Source organism: Bubalus bubalis, chromosome 14 (genome assembly GCF_019923935.1).
Source record: "Bubalus bubalis isolate 160015118507 breed Murrah chromosome 14, NDDB_SH_1, whole genome shotgun sequence".
NCBI classification, from domain to species: domain Eukaryota; kingdom Metazoa; phylum Chordata; class Mammalia; order Artiodactyla; family Bovidae; genus Bubalus; species Bubalus bubalis.
This window is the reverse complement of record NC_059170.1, coordinates 36,967,318-36,990,555: the sequence shown is the minus strand read 5'-3', so window position 1 is coordinate 36,990,555 and position 23,238 is coordinate 36,967,318. Positions and strand designations below refer to the sequence as shown.

The 23,238-nt window shown below is 38.3% G+C and overlaps 1 protein-coding gene across 17 annotated transcripts in view; it reads right to left on the bottom strand.

The window, feature by feature from the left end:
* The window catches only part of ZMYND11 (zinc finger MYND-type containing 11), a 75,231-nt gene that overhangs the window by 30,738 nt on the left and 21,255 nt on the right, over window positions 1-23,238 (bottom strand). For 10 of the 17 annotated variants that reach the window (XM_006041438.3, XM_044927933.1, XM_044927931.1 and 7 more), the window contains 2 exons: window positions 8,082-8,241; window positions 875-919 (listed from right to left, as the gene is read on the bottom strand). In XM_006041438.3, coding sequence (XP_006041500.1) covers window positions 875-919; window positions 8,082-8,241 — 205 coding nt within the window. Of the gene's footprint in view, window positions 1-874; window positions 920-8,081; window positions 8,242-23,238 lie in introns of those variants that run through there. The other 7 variants (XM_044927937.1, XM_044927935.1, XM_044927932.1 and 4 more) reach the window with 1 other exon arrangement.

Here is a 23,238-nt window from a genome sequence, read left to right as displayed (position 1 = left end):
ACAAAAGAAACTGCCATTCTTCATCATTTGAGATTTTTTTACACATCAATTCATCTCCCTGTGATTCTCAATGTGGCAATTACTAGGTTAACTAAGAAGAGGAAGTCAGAGAACACAATGCTGGTGGACCGCTCTGGCCTCCTCCTGTCACCTCCTACCTTCGCCTAACCCTACCTCCTCCCATCCACCCATGAAACAAGGATGAAAACGGATCTTTCTTCAATGGGGTATTTAATTCTAGACCTAGTTTTTCATAAAAATTATAAAAATGAAATTATAGTTTGAGTGAAGTAGAGAAACATTTGGATAAACGTCTGTATAATGGCATCAACGAACTTTGTTTCTGATATAAAAGAGAGCATGAGCTGGGAATGAATGCGTTATTTACTCTTTCAATCACTGCAATAGCTGTTTAAATATACAGAACATGCAAAGTCAAGCTCAAAAGTGTCTACACTCCGAATCCAGGAAACATTTTTCTGAGGTATAAATGATATGTTTATTATAAGTAAGAGTTGCAAACGGTTTGTCTTGCAGTAAACAGAATTCATTTATGTAGTGCTCTTGACTAATACTCAATAGTGTATACCAAAAAACTAAGCTTGCATTTTTACTGAATTTCACCAGAAGTCAGCAACTATTCAACATTCAGCCTGATCAACATAATATGTGAAATGCTACTTCAGTACAAGAAAGTTAAAAAAAAAAAAAGCAAACCTATGAGCACAAAATCCAAAACTAGAAGCAATGTAAAGCGTATGGTTTAAATGAACAATTCTAGCAAGAATTAACTAAGCTGGCCTAAAGAAAGAGAAATTCAATTTTTTTAAAAAGCAGAATTAAAGTAAAATAATATAGTGCAAAATCGGTTCACCTTGGCTGGGGTTGCTGTCCTGAAGAAAGGCTGCATGCTGTAGGCCTTTCAAAATAAAAACAAAATAATCTTGGTCTCTCTCCTATAGCTTTGCTCAATATCAGGCAATATACAGAGCTAAAGGGGTTTGGTACATAGTCAAACTGTTTATTAGTTGCTATACATAGTATTTGGCAGATGATATCAACTGGTAATCTATCACTGTAGTAATCATTAATGAAACGACAGTAGCATGCAAACTCAAGAATCATTACGAGTTTAAGAGTAAACTTTTTTCACTAACACAAACACTACAAAATGAACACAGAGAAAATCTATAGGAATTCATGTTCCATGAAACCTATAAAGATGACAGAAAAACATTTTATTAACAAATTCGGTGTCATTTAAATCTGTGCATGATCACAAATGTATGTCTTATTGATCCCAAACTGGGTCACACTGGGTTTTTTTTTTTAATTGGGAGCTGCTGCTATTGTTGTTCAGCTGCTAAGTTGTGTCCGACTCTTTGCAACCCCATGAACTGCAGCACCAGGCTTCCCTGTCCTTCACCATCTCCCTGACATCCGACAGCCAGTGAAGGTTTACGCGCTCAGTGAGAACCAGCAGTGGGACAACCAAGGCCCCAGGCGTGTCCCATCCAGCTATGTGGAGTGGCTGAAGGGCATGTCCCAGCTACTCAGGGACTGACAAAACGTGGTCCACTGGAGAAGGGAATGGCAGACTACTTCAGTATTCTTGCCTTCAGAACCCCATAAACAGTATGAAAAGGCCAAAAAAAAAAAAAAAAAAAACCTGTCGAGTGATGAATGTAAATGTGGTCAACTCAGTACTGCAGCACGGTGTGAAGTTTATACAGGTTGTCTTCAGAACTGAGTAGAAAACATTCTACCATCAAGAGGCAGCCTGCTGATCTATGGCTCTGTCACCACTTAGAGCATTTGGTTAAGACTCTGGAGCTAGACTAGCACAAATCTCAGCTTATGGGGCTTTTGCAAGGATCAAACAAGTTACTATGCTTAGTAACTGTTAGCTGGTGTTAAGATGATCTATTTGCTATAATGCACAAAATGGGAATTGATAAGCCACTAAATGGTGTGACACTTGCAATTACCCACATGTGAACTTCATCTTCAGGACCCTAAGTGCATCAGGACTGTAACCCGCCCAACATTTCTGTAAGCAAGATGGGACAAGAAACACTGTTAACTGACTGAGAGTTAACACGGCAGCAAGAAGGCCGAGAGAACTGTGCCTGGAGAGGGCCTCCCTCACCATATTCAAGAGACTTAACTTTACACTAATCCCCTGTTTCTACACAGTGAGCAGATAAACCTCACATCATCAAATATGTGTTTTACACAGAAACAATCTAAAATTAATTCTATGCAAATTCTAGATTTAGTTTAATTCTGATGATAAATTCAGTTCATCACTGAGAGGTAAGATTTTTATGGTTAAAGATTTCCAATAATTTTAAATGTAATTTTTTAATTAGAATATTAAAACATTGCTTAATGAAATAAAATTTAAAAAGAGGAAAACAAAAGAACTCTCACATACACACACACAAGCTGAAGAGTGTAACAGGACAGCATGACCCAAAATATTCTATTGAGTAAAACAGAAATTCATCACCAAAGCAAGAACAACGTCTAAGTATGTAACAGTATGTTTTGCACATAGAACCACAGTATAACTGGTTTGTAATTAATAACCACCAATACATCACTTATTACTTAATATTTATTTAGTAAATAAAAAATTGTATCTGATGCAGGTAATGGACCTTTGGGAGAAATGTGTACTTCTGCACATAATTAGAACAAATATAATAAAATATAATTCACATTTAAAAAACCAACAGAATCCAAGGGAAAGTTTTAAAACGTGACTAATTTATAAGTATAGTAAGAAAACACAGAGATGTAAACTTTTTTAGAAAATTGTTACTTCGCTATGCTGTATTTATGAAATGGCTGTTTGCAGACCTCTCTTAATGTTTTTTCGGGAACAAAGCAGGGCAGCACATCTTGCCATGGCTGTGTTTAATTGTGTAATTTCAGAAGAATAAGACATAAATCCAATCCTACCTCTTACACAAAAGATGTGAGCTTTCAGCCAAGTTTCAAGAGGTATATAAACCTCAGTGTCTTTTAGACTGTTCTTTTGAATCAGGAAAAGGAGATGAAGATGGGGGAAAAAGTGCCTATCTCGTCCCTCTGTAAATTAAAACTAAATCCATTTATCCCCAAGATGTTCATCTATTCAAGAAACCACAAAATTTGTATTTTCATTAATGATGCTTCTTAAAAGATACCAACCTTAACTCAAGACCTATGTAAAAACTAGCAAGAGGTCCTGCTTGTCAGAGAACAAATTAGATTACGTGAAAACTGCTGAAGCTGAGCAGGGCTGACCAGCCGAGATGGGAGCACATGTCTGCAGCTGCTCTCCAGTCATCATCAGCAAAACTGGTGGAGGCACACTAACTGAAAGCCGGCATTTTGTTTTTGGACTGGCATGACCCACACAAGAAGAAAGGAGACCCTGAGTCCAGATCTGGCAGGCAAATAAAGAGACAAGCAGTCTTGTAGCAAATGTCACCTTTTCACACTTATATGCCATCCTCTACACTAGTGACCAAAATATTTAATGTCAGATTAAAAAGTGTCTGTCAAATACTAGAGAGTCATAGTTTTGTGCCAGGGACCATGAATCAAGCTGGGAGTCACCAAATAAATAATATCAACAGCCTCAATATCAAAGCACATATTTGATATATTTTATCTGCACAGGATCCATAATTCAAGGTCACCTGCCCTGCTACACTTTTACAGGCACACCTCAGAGATACTATGGGTTCAGTTTCAGACCACTGCAATAAAGAGACTATTGCAAGAAAGTCACATACATTTTTCTGGTTTCTCATCGCATGTAAAAGTTGTGTTTACACTGTACTGTAATCTATTAAGGTGCAATAACAGTATGTCTAAAAAAGGTACAAACATTAATTTAAAAATACTTTACTGCTAAAAATGCTGGACAACACAGAGTTGCCACAAACCTTCAATTTGTAAAAAAAAGCACAAGCCAAAGTACAATAAAATGAGGTATGTCTGTGTTAAATTAAATACTTTTATAAGACTTTCCTATCTTTAGTGAATTAAGAAATTAAGTTGCATTTATTACAAAGGGAGCTACTAAATACCAAACTCAACTTAGCTGAGCAATGGTAAAATTTTCTGCCCAAGAAATATATTTCTCAAGTTGTTAAAATAGAGGACATGAAATATCATGATGGAATAAGGACTGAATGTAGCCATCCATGTACATTAGTTTAGAGCAAGCAGATGATGAAGCAATCTAGGCAAACGTAATTTTCCTTTAAAAAAAATAAAATGAAACAAGCCTTGAAATGAAACAAACACAACAGTTTCAGTATGTACCCAGATCTACTGGCCTTTTACCAGTATAATTTCAAAAGCTTTAAAAATGATCTCTAAAAGAGGTATTTGGATCATCTGAGTGAATAGTAATAACAGATATCTGAAAATTAAAGATGACCACAGAAAACTTACAAGAGTGTTGCCCAGGCTCAGCAAGCGTGTTTTAACAACTGGCTGGTACATATACTTCCACTGTTTACTAATATTTAAACTAACCATTTAAAATTGAGAGAGGCTTCATTTTTAATAAATATGCTTTTCATTCTGCTATCTCAAATGGACATTTTAAAATATCACCATGAAGATGCTTATGTGCTACTGAATTTCATCACAGTTTCTCCAAACGAATTCTCACTTCAAAAGAGATACAAAATGATGGTTAAGATCAGCATCTCAAACTGTCTAGAAATCAATCCATTCCTAGCAGAAAGAATTTCAGTACAATGGAGGTTACCGTCTTTGACTTACACAGGCTTCCTCTTTAATAAATTATATATAATTGTATCCTGAAATAGTCTTTTTAGAGTTAGGCTTTTATTACATGATAGCTGGATTTAATAAAACAATAGTATTTAAGATATGCATATTTTCCAATTGTATCAAGTTTTTAAAAATAAACATTGGAAAAAAGGTAGCAAGGCAGAATAAAAACATGACACAGCAGATTTGCTCAGTGATGGTTAAGCGGCCTAAGAAACAACACTTTTGCCTACCTTCTCTCTCTCAACAGAGCCATGGAAATGAGGACAAGGAGTCCAGCCTCATTACTAATACACAGTATCCCCAGGGATACAACTTGTAGGACTTATCAAGAGGAACCAACTTGTCTACCTCTGAGCTACAGCTGCTATTTTTAGAGGCTACAGAATGAAGAGAAGAGGAGCTTCACTACATTTCTCAAATGACAGAACTCCCTGAGTAAAGAGTCTTTGTAACTCTGAATAAAGTTTTAAAAATGAATAGTAGAAAAATCCTATCCTTTTCCTTACATATATAATCTATTTGACTTTTATAGGCCATATATATCTACTTGATTTTGTCTTCTCTTAATAATTAGTAGAAAGTCAGTGAGATAAATAATAATGCACACCCTCCAATCTAAAACCTCAAGCTTTCAGAGGTATCATTTCATATAAAAAGTGGAGCAGCTATAAAGAAGAGCCCCAGACTCATATGCCAGCATGCAGGGCTGTCAAAGACCACAGAAAACCTTTGTTTTTGATTAGAAAGTTGACCTTCCCTAAGACTGATTTTGTTAGAGCAAGACACGTCACTGCCATGTGCTCGAGAACTGCTACATAAACATGCAAGGATATCTGAGGAGAAGGTGGCAATTCCTAAGCTGTGCAATTCACACTGGCCCCCGTACACAGCAGCCTGCATGCACAGGCCACACAGTCCCTACTCACACACAGAACTGGCCACTGCAAGATGCCTACGCTGTGCCAAGGGTGACACAGGTCAGTTGTGTGTCCTCCAGAGTATTCTCAGGGCATGAAAACTGCAACACACAAACAGCCCTGGGTAGCTGGTGGTCCACCAGCCACAACCATGAGATACACACAAAATCAGCCTCATCATTTTATAGCTACACCTTAAATACAGATCCAGCATCCTAAAGGAAAATCTCATTACAAAACTTGTGTTCAGAGTTACAGGTTAAAAGTAAAAAAAATCATGATGAGAATTTTTCTTGCCGTTTAGTAAGAAATTTGTGTGCTTTTGCTACACAAAAGGCATTTCTTATTTTAAACATATTTATTCACTGGTCAAAACATGCTTTGAGTGCATAGTTAAATGCTTTCTATAGATAATCTCATTTAATCCTCAAAACAACCAAATGAAAGTGATATTAACATGCTCATATTACAGCTAAGGAATGAGTATCAGAGGTTAGAAACTCCCTCACACAACTAGAAACAATATCTGAGACAGGATTGAAACCTTAACTTCTTTTTATTTCACTATTTCATAAACTAGGTACAATGTTTATACTCAGTTGTACTTAAATCATACATGTGTACTTGGTATAAAAATGCCTGTGAATAAGAACCAACCAGAATTAATAAAATCTGTATACATTGTTTGACTTACATTTGAGATTTCATCTAGGAAAAAGAAAAGGAAGATGCTATAAAAACAAATGCAGTGAGGACATGTACACATAAAACTAGAATACAGAACCTAATGTGGCTGAACACATACAACTCATTAACTGCTTGCTGAATTAAACTGAACAAAGAACTTCAACTTGAAGAGGGGAAAAAAGCATATGGAAAAGCACAAATCTAAATAGGAGAAATAAATCATTTTTATGAAAAAATTGTACATATGATCCACAAACCAAAATCTTATGGATTAAGTTGCTTTTACTACTGGCCAGTTGCTATAGACACCTCAGAAATTATCCATACAGCCTTCTATAGTAAATTTTTATGTTTCTAAGTGGTTGTGGATTAAAAATTTTATATAATCTGGATCATTTTGAATATATAAGCTATCAATTATCAGTGGCCCTCCTTTAAATGTCTGCTATAGATAAGATTTATATCACTTGACATTATTATCATTATTATAGCTTGGCACCCAGAGTTTCTCTATTGGCAAAAACTTTAATTTTCTGTAAAGCACTTCCCTGGTGATTCAGTTGGAAGAGAGACTGCCTGCAATGCAGGAGACATGGATTCAATCCCTGGGTCGGGAAGATCACCGGAGAAGGAAATAGCAACCCACTCCAGTGTATTTGCCTGGGGAATTCCACCCACGGTCAGAGGAGCCTGGTGGACTACAGTCCATGGGGTCGCAAGACTCGGACACAAGTTAGAAACTAAACCACCAAGGATGGCAACTGAAGAATTATTCTAATATAAACATTTTCACTTAAGTTTTCAAGAATATTTCTAGTGCACAAATCAAATGATACCAGTGAAATTAAACATTTTTTATTCCATGCTTTCTATGTGTGAAAAATGTGAATTTTCTTTCCTGAAACTTTAAAAGCACTTATTAAATTGACAAAAACAGTGTGAAAGCTAATAGTCTCCCACAGAAAACTGTACTGTTAGTTTATTGCTCTCAGACTTGACAAGCAAGTGTCTGTGTTGGCTCAATTGCCTAGAGTCATGAAGGGAAAGACAGTGTTCTGGGGAAATGAACCAATTTTAAGATACTGTGTCATTTTTATAATTCTAGGTTTTAGAGAATTCATGATAAAGCACTCTCAATATACCTAATTATCAAATCTATTCATTTTAGAACTAAAAAATTAATGTTTATCCTATTTTAAACCTTTCTGTTCCAAAAACAGACTTTTCATTAAAGTATTAGAAAAATTAAGAGCAAATAAGGAAGGAAGAAAGACATATTACACATGAAACCAATCTTTACATTTAAAAAAGGTACTTCTGTATGTGACCATGAGTAGAGAAGTATACATCCCTTTCAGTCTGTTTGGATGGCATCAATATTATCCTCACTGAAACTTCTTTTTCTTTTTACTAATATTTACTGAAGAAAATGCTTAGGAATACCATTAATTGTGTGTACATTCAAAGGGCTTTTTTTTATTTTTCAGATTCAAGGCAACCCAAACAGGAGAAGCAGACTCCCTGCACAGGTGAGTTTTCTCCCAATCAGGAAGGAAAGGAGCCATCCTACCAATGCCAGTCCTTACTGTGAAATATTACCAAACTTCTGAAAACAAATCTCTATGGGGCATACATAAATAACGTTCCAGATTTATAAAATAAAAAACTTACAATTTCGTCGCCTGGTAACCAATATCCTTCCTGTTCGATACCAGCTTTGGAGCCTTTGCAGCCCACTGTCAGCGTCTCCACAATGAGACCATCTTTCACAGCCAAGCTCAACTGACGAGTGGTCTCCTTTGGATGCATACCGTGGACTCGAGACATGTACCTGAATACAGAGGAAAACAAAGTTTAAATCTCTTAGTACTGAAAAATGAAAATGAATAAAAATAAGAAAATATTTTTCTTTATTGTGACATACTTATCAGAGCCCTACGGAAAGAAAAGAAAAGAAAGAAGTCAGTCAGTCCTGAATACTGAACTCTTTCAATTATCATAATATTTTAAACCTTAAATCTATTTTGCCTATTTAGAGGAACATTTGTTCAAAATACTCTCAAACCAGCATAAATAAATCTTTTAACAGATTTTATAGTCAAACATCCCATTTAGTTCTAGCCTCTGTGGCAACTGCCACTAACCTCCACTCTGCAGATTCTCAATCTAGAATTTTATCATCTTCAGGATGTTGGAATATAAAATACTTTTACTCAAAACTTAGGAAATGACACCAAAGAAAATACAGAAAACACAGCTGATTGTCAACATATAAAGAAAACAAGAATGCATGCTATGATCAATAAGGCAAAAATGTGATCTTCAATTAAATATATTTTGAACTGCATCACTAAAGCATACAAGCTCTTCCTGATTTATAGTTACATGGCATATTTATTAAAAAATTTTGTTCCAAACACATCCTGCACCACAGAGAATGATGTTTATAGATTCTCTTGCACTCAGCAATTGTACTAAACTCAGGTTAACATTATGGCATATTTGCTTCGTATCATTTTATTTTTCAAGGAAATAAAACGTTACAGCCACAACTGAATTTCTGCCATTTTCCATTCCTCTCCAATCAAACCCTAATACCCTCTACTGGTAAACTAGGACATCTAGACACAAATACATACTGGGAGACAAATCAGGCTGGCCTCAGTCTCTCCAGAAAAACATCTTGTGCTGCAAGACAGGGCTGAGTGCCCCCAGGGTATTCAAGGAATTAAGAGTACAACAGAAGGATTCTGTATCCAGTTACCTGTCATTTAAGTATCTATCAAAGCAGTCAAAACAAATGATTTTTAAAAGGCACCAACTCAGGACTTCCCTGAAGGTCCAGGGTTGCTCAGCGCAACCACAATAAAAAAAAAAAAAAAAAAAAGCCAAGATCTCATCACTGAAGAACCTTCAAAACTCAGGAGATGAATTTCAAGCAAGACAAGGAGTAAATCGTGGCAGAGGGAATGCAGAGCCTCTGTGTCTACAGCTTGTGGAAGAGAACTGTTTTTTGTTTAGGCGTTAGCTAACTGTAAAGAGTTATTTTCTATTTTCTCTGCCAATGCAGTTAACTGAGAGATAAAAAGGAAGTGACATGGGAGCAGCAACCCCACTGCCGTAACAAACAAGGGCAGGAAGAGACAAGGTGGAGTGGTCCACAGACTGATGTGTCAGCTTTGCCGCCTACCAGCTAAGGGTGGCAAATGATGCAGCAGAGGTACAAATATCTTTTGATATGTAAAAACACCAACAGAAATAATCAACCCAATCAGAAATCCGGCCGAGGACCTGAACAGACACTCTTCAAAGAAGACATACACACAGTCAACAGGTACATGAAAAGATGCTCAACCTCACTGATCATCAGGGAGATGCAAACCAAAAATCACAATGAAATGTCACTTCACACATGTTAGAATGGCCATCAGCAAAAAGACAAGAGATAACAAGTGTTAGTGAGGATGTAGAGAAAAAGAAACATTTGTACAGTGTTAGCGGGAATATAAACTGGTTTAGCCACTATGGAAAAGAAGATGGAGGTTCCTCAAAAAATTTAAAATAGAACTACCATATGATCTATTTCTGGGTATCTTTCTGAAGAAAATGAAACACATCTGCACCTCCATGTTCCCTGAAGCAGTATGTACAACAGTCCAGATATTTACAATAGACAAGATATGGAAACAACCTAAGTGTTCATGGACAGATGAATGAAGAAAATGTGAGATACAGATATATATAATGGAATATCACACAGCCATAAAAAACCCTTGCCTTTTGTGACAACATAGATGGATCTTGAAGGCATTATGCTACATGAAATAAGTCAGACAGGGAAAGACAAATACCATATGATCTCACTGATATGTGAAACAAACCAAAAAAACACTCAATAGATACAGAGAACAGACTGTTGATTGCCAGCCATGGAGAGTGGGGAGGGAGTGGGCAAGATGCATGACAATCGTCAAAAGGTACAAACTTTCAGTTATTAGATAATTAACTCATGGAGATATAGTGGATATCATGGTGACTATGGTTAACGATACTATACTGCATATTTCAAAGTTGCTAAGAGAATGGATCTTTGAAAAGAAATCATGGTATAGGTACAATTTCTCAAAAACATTAAATGATTATCTCTGTGTAAGAGTTTTAGGGGTATATTCCAGGAACTGTCAAAAGAGGTTACTTCTGAGAACAGGGGTTCACCCAAAAGGTGTGTGAGGAGTACTTTCTTTTTCAACAGTATTCCCATTTGATTTTGTTGATGTATCTACTGGCTGAAGACTATTTATATAAAAAAAGTAGCCACCCTTTACCACCCCTCCGAATGTATGACAGCTCCTTTCTCCTGCATGAGCTTGCCAGTCTTGGGCAGGTTCCTTTCTTTCTTTCCAAACTCATCTTAGCTCTTCTGCCCTTTACTTATCCATAATGATTTTAAAGTCAGTTGGCAAAGATCCATGAAAACCATTGCTGTAATTTAGATTTAGTTCAGTTCAGCAGCTCAGTCATGTCTGACTCTTTGGGACCCCATGAATCGCAGCACACCAGGCCTCCCTGTCCATCACCAACTCCTGGAGTTTAATCAAACTCATGTCCATTGAGTTGGTGATGCCATCCAGCCATCTCATCCTCTGTCGTCCCCTTCTCCTCCTGCCCCCAATCCCTCCCAGCATCAGGGTCTTTTCCAATGAGTCAACTCTTCGCATGAGGTGGCCAAAGTATTGGAGTTTCAGCTTTAGCATCAGTCCTTCCAATGAACACCCAGGACTGATCTCCTTTAGGATGGACTGGTTGGATCTCCTTGCACTCCAAGGGTCTCTCAAGAGTCTTCTCCAACACCACAGTTCAAAAGCATCAATTCTTTGGAGCTCAGCTTTCTTTATAGTCCAACTCTCACATCCATACAGGACCACTGGAAAAACCATAGCCCTGACTAGACGGACCTTTGTTGGCAAAGTAATGTCTCTGCTTTTTAATATGCTATCTAGGTTTAATATGCTATCTAGCATATCTATCTAGAATATGCTATTCTGACAGAATGTGGTTCACTGGAGAAGGGAATGGCAAACCACTTCAGTATTCTTGCCTTGAGAATCCCATGAACAGTATGAAAAGGCAAAATGATAGGATACTGAAAGAGGAACTCCCCAGGTTGGTACGTGCCCAATATGCTCCTGGAGATCAGTGGAGAAATAACTACAGAAAGAATGAAGCAATGGAGCCAAAGCAAAAACAATACCCAGTTGTGGATGGGACTGGTGATAGAAGCAAGGTCCGATGTTGTAAAAAGCAATATTGCGTAGGAACCTGAAATGTTAGGTCCATAAATCAAGGGAAATTGGAAGGGGTCAAACAGGAGATGGCAAGAGTGAACATCGGCATTCTAGGAATCAGCGAACTAAGATGGACTGGAATGGGTGAATTTAACTTAGATGACCATTATATCTACTACTGTGGGCAGGAATCCCTTAGAAGAAATGGAGTAGCCATCATGGTCAACAAGAGAGTCTGAAATGCAATACTTGGATGCAATCTCAAAAATGACAGAATGATCTCTGTTCGTTTCCAAGGCAAACCATGCAATATCACGGTAATCCAAGCCTATGCCCTAACCAGTAACGCTGAAGAAGCTGAAGTTGAACGGTTCTATCAAGACCTACAAGACCTTTTAGAACTAACACCCAAAAAAGATGTAATTTAGATTAGAGGAGAGTAAATACCATTACAATTGTAAGTAATATAATTTTTCCTGATGAACTTTGAAAAACTGCATAATTACAACTTTTTCTACATCCTTAACAAGGTCTTTTTAAAAAAATGAAACAAAGATGATTATTTTTAATGATAAAAGGTACCATTCATAAAGAAGATAAACATCATAAACCATTAGGCACCTTAACAACAAAGAAACAAAGACCAAAGAAAAGCAAAAATCAGGAGAAATATAAGGGAAAAGAAAAAAATATATAATCATAGTGAGATATATTAACATTACTCTGAGAATATTTTATCAAGTACAGAAAAAATGAGAATAGGAGCATCTTGAATGGTGTCATTAATAATTTAAATAGATTTATATATAACTAATTTGTATTAATCATATCCTACACAAATATATTTAAAATTCATACTGCCAAACAGTATGAATAGAAGTGGAATCAAAATGCCATACATTTTTAATTAGGCAAAAATTTATAAGTTTTCTAAAATATATCTATTATACATATTACTTATATGTATGTATACAAAAGCTCTTCTACTACACCGATAAAAGGCTTAGGAAAGAACATAAAAAAAAGAGAGATGGAGATATTAGAAAACATAAACTAAATGAAATGGAAGCACTGAATATGAAATAGAAAAAGTGAAACAAACTGGATAAAAGTAAAAGATCCTCAAGTAGTCCAGCTGTTTTTAAATATGGCTGCTCATAAGACATATCTGGAGCTCTGGCAAAAATAAAAGCAGTACCTGGGCATTTGTATTTCTCAAAAAATTCCAAGATAATTCTGATATGCATCTGGATTTTAAAAAGTGATTACAGGTTTTTCTATTAAATGGTAGTTTCAGTGATACAGATTTCTATAATTTTTCTGCTGACAAATCACAACACTATGGTATTAAATTAATAATAGTTACATAATCACAACAGTGAAGATGTTTATCAATTTTTCACAATGAATAGACAAAAATAAAAGATAATTATAATTGCAAGCCATAATGGGAACACGATTAACCTAATATAAAAGAATTACATATAATTTATGGGGTCAAGCAGACTGATGCAGTCAGTGGAACTGCATATGTGCACATGTTTTCATCTGCTCAGCCAGTCTTTGTCTTTTGGTTGGTGCATTTAATTCATTTAAGGTAATTATTGATATGTATGATACTATTACCATTTTCTTAATTGTTTTGGGTTTATTTTCTATAAGTAGGGCTTTTCCTTATCTTGTTTTCTGCCTAGAGAAGTTCCTTTAGCATTTGTTGGAAATCTGTTTTGGTGCTGCCAAATTCTTTTAACTTTTGCTTGTCTGGAAAGTTTTTGAGTTCTCTATCAAATCTGAAGGAGAGTCTTGCTGGGTAGAGTATTCTTGGTTGTAGGTTTTTCCCTTTCATCACTTGAAATATGTCATGCCATTCCCTTCTGGCTTGTAGAGTTTCTGTTGAGAAATCACCTGATAGCCTGATGGGAGTTCCGTTGTATGTTATTTGTCGTTATTCCTTTGTTGCTTTTACTATTTTATCTCTGTCTTTAATTTTTGTCAGTTTGATTACCATGTGTCTCAGTGTGTTCCCCCTTGGTTTTGTTCCTTCTGGGACTCTGTGCTTCCTGGACTTGGTTGATTACTTCCTTTCCCATGTTAGGGAAGTTTTCAGCTATTATCTCTTCAAATATTTTCTCAGGTCCTTTCTCTCTTCTTCTGGGACCCCTATAATGCAAATGTTCCTGTGTTTAATGCTGTCCCAGAGGTCTCTTAGGCTGTCTTCATCTCTTTTCATTCTTTTTTCTATATTCTGTCCTGCAGCAGTGATTTCCACCATTCTGTCCTCAGGTCATTTATCTGTTCTTCTACCTCAGTTATCCTGCTATGAATTCATTCCAGTGTATTATTCATCTGCTTGCTTGTTCTTTAGTTCTTATAGGTCTTTGGTAAACATTTCTTGCATCTTCTCAATCTTCGCCTCCATTCTTTTCCAGAGATCCTGGATCATCTTCACTATCATTATTCTGAATTCTTTTTCTGGAAGGTTGCCTATCTCCATCTCATTTAGTTGTTTTTACAGGGTTTTATTTTGTCCCTTCATCCGGGACCTAACTGTCTGCTCTTTCATGATGATTCAGTTCAGTTCAGTCGCTTAGTCATGTCCGACTCTTTGCGACCCCATGAATCGCAGCATGCCAGGCCTCCCTGTCCATCACCAACTTCCGGAGTTCACTCAGACTCATGTCCATCGAGTCCATGATGCCATCCAGCCATCTCATCCTCTGTCGTCCCCTTCTCCTCTTGCCCCCAATCCCTCCCAGCATCAGAGTCTTTTCCAATGAGTCAACTCTTCCCATGAGGTGGCCAAAGTACTGGAGTTTCAGCTTTAGCATCATTCCTTCCAAAGAAATCCCAGGGCTCATCTCCTTCAGAATGGACTGGTTGGATCTCCTTGCAGTCCAAGGGACTCTCAAGAGTCTTCTCCAACACCACACTTCAAAAGCATTAGTTCTTCTGAGCTCAGCTTTCTTCACAGTCCAACTCTCACATCCATATATGACCACTGGAAAAATCATAGCCTTGACTAGACGGACCTTTGTTGGCAAAGTAATGTCTCTGCTTTTCAGTATGCTATCTAGGTTGGTCATAACTTTTCTTCCAAGGAGTAAGCATCTTTTAATTTCATGGCTGCAGTCACCATCTGCAGTGATTTTGGGGCCCCCAAAAATAAAGTCTGACACTGTTTCCACATCTATTTCCCATCAAGTGATGGGACCAGATGCCATGATCTTCGTTTTCTGAATGCTGAGTTTTAAGCCAACTTTTTCACTCTCCCCTTTCACCTTCATCAAGAGGCTTTTGAGTTCCTCTTCACTTTCTGCCATAAGGGTGGTGGCATCTGCATATTTGAGGTTATTGATATTTCTCCCGGCAATCTTGATTCCAGCTTGTGCTTCATCCAGCCCAGCATTTCTCATGATGTACTCTGCATATAAGTTAAATAAGCAGGGTGACAATATACAGCCTTGACATACTCCTTTTCCTATTTGGAACCAGTCAGTTGTTCCATGTCCAGTTCTAACTGTTGCTTCCTGACCTGCATACAAATTTCTCAAGAGGCAGGTCAGGTGGTCTGGTATTCCCATCTCTTTCAGAATTTTCCACAGTTTATTGTGATCCACAGAGTCAAAGGCTTTGGTATAGTCAATAAATCAGAAATAGATGTTTTTCTGGAACTCTCTTGTATTTTCCATGATCCAGCAGATGTTGGCAATTTGGTCTCTGGTTCCTCTGCCTTTTCTAAAACCAGCTTGAACAACTGGAAGTTCACAGTTCACATATTGCTGAAGCCTGGCTTGGAGAATTTTGAGCATTACTTTACTAGCGTGTGAGATGAGTGCAATTGTGCGGTAGTTTGAGCATTCTTTGGCATTGCCTTTCTTTGGGATTGGAATGCAAACTGACCTTTTCCAGTCCTGTGGCCACTGCAGAGTTTTCCAAATTTGCTGGCATATTGAGTGCAGCCCTTTCACAGCATCATCTTTCAGGATTTGAAATAGCTCAACTGGAATTCCATCACCTCCACTAGCTTTGTTCATAGTGATGCTTTCTAAGGCTCATTTGACTTCACATTCCAGGATGTCTGGCTTTAGGTCATGATGATTAACTTTCTGTAATTTGGTTTTGTTTTAGTTGCTGTGGAATTGTGGTTCTTGCTTCTTCTGTCTGTCTACTGATGGAGGAGGCTAAGAGGCTTGTGTAAGCTTCCTGATGGGAAAAAATGGGTGATGGGAAAAATTCCCTGGTGACAGGAAAAAATGGATCTTGCTCTAGTGGGCTATAAAGAAAGCTGAGCACTGAAGAATTGATGCTTTTGAACTGTGGTGTTGGGAGAAGACTCTTGAGAGTCCCTTGGACTGCAAGGAGGTCAAACCAGTCAATCCTAAAGGAAATCAGCCCTGAATATTCATTGGAAGGACTGATGCTGAAGCTCCAATACTTTGGCCTCCTGATGGGAAGAACTGACTCACTAGAAAAGACCATGATGCTGGAAAAGATTGAAGGCGGGAGAAGAAGGGGAAAACAGAGGATGAGATTGTTGGATGGCATCACCAACTCAATGGACATGAGTTTGAGTAAGCTCCAGGAGTTTGTGATAGACAGAGAAGCCTGGTGTGCTGCAGTCCACGGGGTCACAAAGAGTCGGACACAACTGAGTGACTGAACTGAACTGAACTGGGAGGCAGGGCCTTGCTCAGTAAAGCTTTAATCCAATTATCTGCTGATGGGTGGTTTTGCACTCCCTCCTGGGTAGTTTTTTGGTCTGAGGCGACCCAGCCCTACAGGCTGCATGGTCAAGTTAGGAGTGTTTATGCCAAAGGGGACCCTCCCAGACAGCTGCTGCCAGTTCCCCAGTCCTGCAGTCAGCCCCTGCTGACCCTCCACAGGAGACCCTCCAACAGGAGACCCTCCAACAGTAGCAGTTTTGGTTCAGTTTCCTATAGATTCACTGCTCCTTTCCTCATGAGTCTTGGTGCACACAGGTCTTTCTTGTGCCCTTCAAGTCTGCAGTCTCTGTTACCCCCAGTCCTGTCTTGTAATCAAATCCTGCTGGGCTTCAAGGTCAGATTCCCTGTGGATTCCCAGTCCCTTTGTCAGGTCCCCAGGCTGGGAAGCACCCAGGTTCCAGTGTCCTCCTGTTGATGGTTGTTCAATAGCTAGTTGTGATTTTGGTGCTCTCACAGGAGGAGGTGAGTGCACGTCCTTCTACTCTACCACCTTGAACCAGAAGTCTAACCCAGCAGAGCACAGAACATAACAGATCCTCCCGAGCCCAGGAATGCAGGCCAATCTAAGCGGGAAGCAGCAGGAGGTGATGCAGATGAGGAAGGTCAGGTACTGATACCCTGCACAAGGACTGGAAAGCATGGGCAACAGAAGACTGTCAATTGTGGAACATTTGATAAGATGGTGTTTTTGAAAAACATCTCTGACACCAGTGATGGAAAGAAAAAACAGACCAGCAAGACCAGGAGAAGGCCAGAAACCCAATTAGGAACCAGCTGCCACTGCAAAGGCAGGAAATTACACAGGCTAAAAACCAGGCCAGGTAAAGAAGACAGACATTTTACAGGACCATTCAGTCTACCCAGTCTAGAGTATTCCAAACACATTTCTCATCCCCTCTAGCCACAGGATAAAAATCTCAGTGCTGGCGTTAGAGGTCTTCCTAGTTTGGCCTTTTGGACTTTTCATTCCCTAAGACTCTACAGTCCCTCTGTTTCGACTCCCCTCTCTGCCTCACCAAGTCCCACTCACCTTGCAAGGCTCAATTAATCCCATATCCTCCTAAGGCCTTCCTGATTCTCTCTCAGTGACCCAGCACTACCTCCTCCCCCTTCAATTAAGGCCTGTCATGTTGTTCAGTCCCTAAGTCACGTCCAACTCCTTTCTGACCCCATGGACTACAGCAGGCCAGGCTCCCCTGCCCTTAACTATCTCCTGGAGTTTGCTCAGAATTCATGTCCATTGAGTCAATGATGCTATCTAACCATCTCATCCTCTGCTGTCCACTTCTCCTTTTGCCTTCAATCTCTCCCAGAAGGCCTGCTGCTACTGCTGCTGCTAAGTCTCTTCAGTCGTGTCCGACTCTGTGCCACCCCAGAGACGGCAGCCCACCAGGCTCCCCCTTCCCTGGGATTCTCCAGGCAAGAACACTGGAGTGGGTTGCTATTTCCTTCTCCAATGCATGAAAGTGAAAAGTGAAAGTGAAGTCGCTCAGTCGTGTCCAACTCTTAGCGACCCCATGGACTGCAGCCTACCAGGCTCCTCCACCCATGGAATTTTCCAGGCAAGAGTACTTGAGTGGGGTGCCATTGCCTCCTCCGGGAAAGGCCTGTCATACTATTAATTAAACATTCCACTCACATGGGACAGAGCTGCATTCTGTCTAGGATACCTTTTCCATTATTTGGTACTATTCTTTTATTATTTTTTAATTGGAGGCTAAATACTTTATAATATTGAGGTGGTTTTGCCATACATTTACATGAATCAGCCACAAGTATACATGTGTCCCCCCCGTCCCAATCCCCCCCCACCTCCCTCCCCATATTCTTTTACTCTTTAATGGTACTTTTCTGTGCCTTGTCTGTATGATTCCATCATAGAACTGCAGAGAAACATGAAACATATGAAAGCACGTGGACAACAATCCCAGCCAAAGTGAGTGCCCCAGGAATGTGGCATGCTGGACAGCACTCACTGTGGGACTGTGGTTATGGCTCTTCAGAACCAGTAACTCTTCTGTAAGGCTGTTACATAAAATAAAATAACAATGGTAACAGTGGTAAACTGTACCTGTCAACCTACTACCATAAGACAGTGTGTAAGAAAGAGTAAATCAACACAGATTGAAATGAGAATGTAGTTATGAGAATGAAGAATTCTTGGGAGTACATATACAACATAACATTAACTGTTAAGTTTTTTAAAATTAACTTTATCGTAACTTCAGCAATGGCCACTTTCCTATCCTACAATAAATCTACTGAGGGAATAGAAATTGACAGGGATAAGACAAATAGTTCCTAGAAATCATGGGTTTCATAAAACTGAACTATAGTAAAAAAAAAAATAAATAATTAATGGGTACCTAGTTGCAACTTCAAAGGCAACCTACACATGAAGAAGACTTACAGTCTGGATTTATGTCTGTCTGTAGTGATAAGGAGAACTCAAATTTCAATGCCCAACATGTCACAAGAGGTCAGAGGTCACATTTTCTAATTGGGGTTTGACCCTAAAGTAAGCAATACATGTAATTAATTGATGCCCTAATCTGAAACATTAACTTGAATGGGACTAAGTCAACCAATCCAATGTCAGTCTAATAAGCATGCTAGTCACAAATGTGGTCACCTCTAGAAACACAAAATCAAAGTTGCTCAAGACAGAAAGGAAACGAGATTTCAACTGCTTTTTCCAAGACAACAAAAAATAATTTGATCTCTTCCAATGACACCAATAATGTTAGCCAATAATACTGGCAGAGACTATAATAAAACCCATACTTCTTTTAAAAATATGTCTTTATCTTATAACTATTATTTAGAATACTTATGAAAGTCTAATGTTGTATTATAATCATCTAAATTAGATATGATAATTTGGATTAAAGAGGAAAAAATGACATGTAACTTATTTTTATTGGGTATTAAAATATTGGAGACATTTTGAAAATAACAAGGCAATGAATTATGAATCATACTGGAAATCTTAGGGATTCAAAGTTTAAATTTCATTTCTGTTACTGGTTTTGATGTCATATGCTTCTTTATCTCTTTGCTCATTTATTTAAAAACTGTAAAACAAGGGCTAAAAACATCATGATGTAGTACAAACATAAAAATATTTTATAAACAACTGTTTTATATAAGTGCTGCAATCAAATATTTCACAGCTTTAATTTCATGACACCTATCCAAATTCCATAAAACTGACTAATTCATATGTACTACTTATAATTTAGCATTATAGCTACTCTTGCCTATGCTTATGTTCATCTAAACTGACTCATGTAATTCTTTTTTAAGATAAAACAACTCATTTGTTTTCTTCTTACGATTAAACATCACAAAACATCTTTCATCTTCTAAAAACATAAAGTGTTTTTATGGACAGGCCAAAATTTATTTGTGCTTATTTACTTTTCAAGTAAGAATGGAAGTTTATACCATTATTAAATCATATTTATAAACATGAGCTTTTAAATCAGAGGCACAAGTTAACTATTAACTTTAAACAATCAAACTTCACCCTATACATGTATTTTTATTTCAGATTTGACTCATTCTATAAAAATACTTTCCATCCCCAGGACTCCCTGGTGGTTCAGAGGTAAAGAATCTACCTGCCAATGCAAGAGACACAGGTTCAATCCCTCATGCAGGAAGATCCCACATGCCATCGAGCAACTAAGCCTGTGTGCCACAACTACTAAGCCTGCCCTATAGAGCCCAGGAACCACAGGTACTGAAGCCTGTAAGCTCTAGAGTCCATGTTTTGCAACAAGAGAAGATACTGCAGCGAGAAGGCCAGGTACCAGAGGGAGTAGCCTCTGCTCTCCACAACTACTGAAAAGCCCTCGAAGGAGCAAAGATCCAGTGCAGCCAAAACAAATAATTTTTTTAATTAAAACAAACAAAGAAACACAAAAACTGCCATCCCCAAATAACAGAAATTTTCAAAGAAGTTTCTTTTAGTGATATTTTTTAAATACTTGAAATATTCAATAAAGTGAAAGTGAAAGTCACTCAGTTGTGCCTGATTTTTTGTGATCCCATGGACTACAGTGCATGGAATTCTCCAGGCCAGAATACTGGAGTGGGTAGCCCTTCCCTTCTCCAGGGGATCTTCCCAGCCCAGGGATTGAACCCAGGTCTCCCGCATTGCAGGGAGATTCTTTACCAGCTGAGCCACAAGGGAAGCCCAAGAATAGTGGAGTGGGTAGCCTATCCCTTCTCCAGCCAATCTTTCCAACCCAGGAATTGAACCAGGGTCTCCTGTATTGCAGGTGGATTCTTTACCAACTGAGCTATCAGGGAAGCCTATAAATCTCAACAGTGGCTCTGTAATTTATAGTACCTTTTCTACTTATCTGAACAGAAAACTAGCAATTAGAAAAAAAGAAAGTAAAAGGTAGTATTAAAAAGACTCAGGACTCTTTCCAAGGGAGGTGTACTGACAACTAACAAAACGCTATTGCCATGAATCCTGAAGTTAGATATCATCAGATTACACAGAAGAAACATTTGCAACACAAACAAATCCTACTTTGTTATAGAAGTTGTTATTAGTACCTATTTGTTCAATTATCTTTGAGGATATGAAACTTCTACTCATAAAATTTCTTTTCAAATTTCAACACAAATGTAACATTTTAATGATATTCTAAAGATGATACTGCTGTAGATTCTGTATGTTCTAGTGTCATATATAAAAATGAAAAATGCTCCTTGAATCTGCCTCTGCTAGAAGGAATTTTTATTGCTTTCAGCTCTGCTTTAGGACTTCAGAAAACACCCAGTGCCTTTAGCAATTATTTTTCTTTTTAGAAAAATGACTCGATGCTGTGAGCTGGGAAGATGGCAAGAAGTAACATGGTTTTAATGTCTCCCAACCTCCTCGACAAAGTCACAAGAAGCGTTAGCAAAAAACAAGTTGACGACCCGACCCTTGGAAAACAAGTGACAAGAATTCTCATGAATCCCAAAGTCCAGTAGCGGAGGACAAGCCTCCAAAAGCTGCAACTGCAGTTGGTACTGACACCTGTGCAGGAGGAGGCAGAGGGACATGACACAGCACTGAGAACAGGCAGATAAAACAGCTAACAAGCAGTCACTGGAGAGCAAAGAGGGCCAAATCGAGAATAGCAGTGGACACTGGACAGGGTTTACACACCTCCATTTGCAGGTAACTGATGGTAATTCACAAGCTCATGGTAAAGTTCTTATGGGGCTGGAGCAGAGAAACTTGTGAACACTCACAATCAGCCAAAGCTCCCTTCTAGTACAGAACTCCACAGTGTAGAGAAACTGCTAACAATAAAAGTATCAAACCCTACTGAAGTCTGGTCATAAAGATCTCCAATGTAAGGACAATGGGCACAAAAGAAATTGTGGTTCTGGCAAAAGGTACAGAAGCAGGAGATCATGGTAAATGTGAGACATTTTTAGCACTTCATAAAAATGACAGAAGATGCTTTAGAGCCATACCTCCAAAAACTGTGTGCAACCACCTTCCCTTGACACAAGTTCAGGAAAAGTGATTTCACATGACAGGACTGTGGCTGAAGGAACAGAACATCCCTAAAGTGGAAGCATGCCCAAGACACGTGCCCACAACACAGATCAGACTATAACTACTATTTAAACACATGAAAAGACATTAAGAAAATTATATAAGATACAGGAAAGATATGTCAGAATTAGAAAACTCAGAAATGATGTAAATGAGAAGTAAATGAAAAAATTCACTTCAGAAATCATCCAAACTAGAAGGCACACAAGAGTCAGTATGTAGTAAAAAATGTCGTAAGTATAAGTCATAAAGAAAGAAAATATGAAAAAACACAAAACTGTATAGCAGCTTTATTCACAACTGCCCAAACTGAAAATTACAAATATAGAAGACAGGAAAAGAAACCAACAGAGTATAAGAAAAAGCCCCCCAAAACAACAAGTAAACAAGATAATAAAAGTCCACAAATGATATCTATATCTATATATATATATATATATATATACAATTGACCCTTGAACCTATAGGGGTCAGAGCCCACCACAGCCCAATGCAGTCCAAGACCTGCGTCCCTCTTTACAGTCAGCCCTCTGTGTGCAGCTCCACATCTGGATTCAGGCAACCCTGAAGCATGCAGCCCCATGGCACAGGGGATAAGTGAACCTGTACAGTTCAATCCACGCTGTTCAAGTGTCAGTTGTACAATTTTTAAATTAAAATGAAAAACAGTAACAAGCTTCCTCAAAAAAGTAAAAACAGAAATTACCATATGATCCAGCAATCCCACTCCTGAGTACTTATCAGAAGAAAATGAAATCACTATCTTAAGACTTCTGTACCCTCGTGTTCTCAGCAGCATTATTTACAACAACCAAGACATGGGAACAACCTAAGGGTCCATCAAGAGACAAACGGATCAATAAAACATGGTATACATGTACAATGGAATATTATTCAGTCATAAAAAGAAGGCAATTCCATCATTTTTTAACAACATGGATCAATGCCAATTGTATCTCAGTAAAACTGCCGAGTGGGGAAGTGAAAAACTTTTCTTTGAAGACTCTACTAGAGAGTGAACTTCAGATGTCAGTGGTAAGCATGAAACAAACACTTGGAGAAGTAAGACTAAATGCCAGCTCTAAGTACAAAGTATGATGTGTAATTGCTACATTCTGTGACAGTTTAGAATCAGTACAGTTGTTCAGAGAGGGTAAAACAGCTTGTCTGGTTTCCATGAGATGTGCTGTCAGTTCCAGCACCGGTGATGGTATTCTCAGACAGCCTGGGACATAGCTGGATAGAAC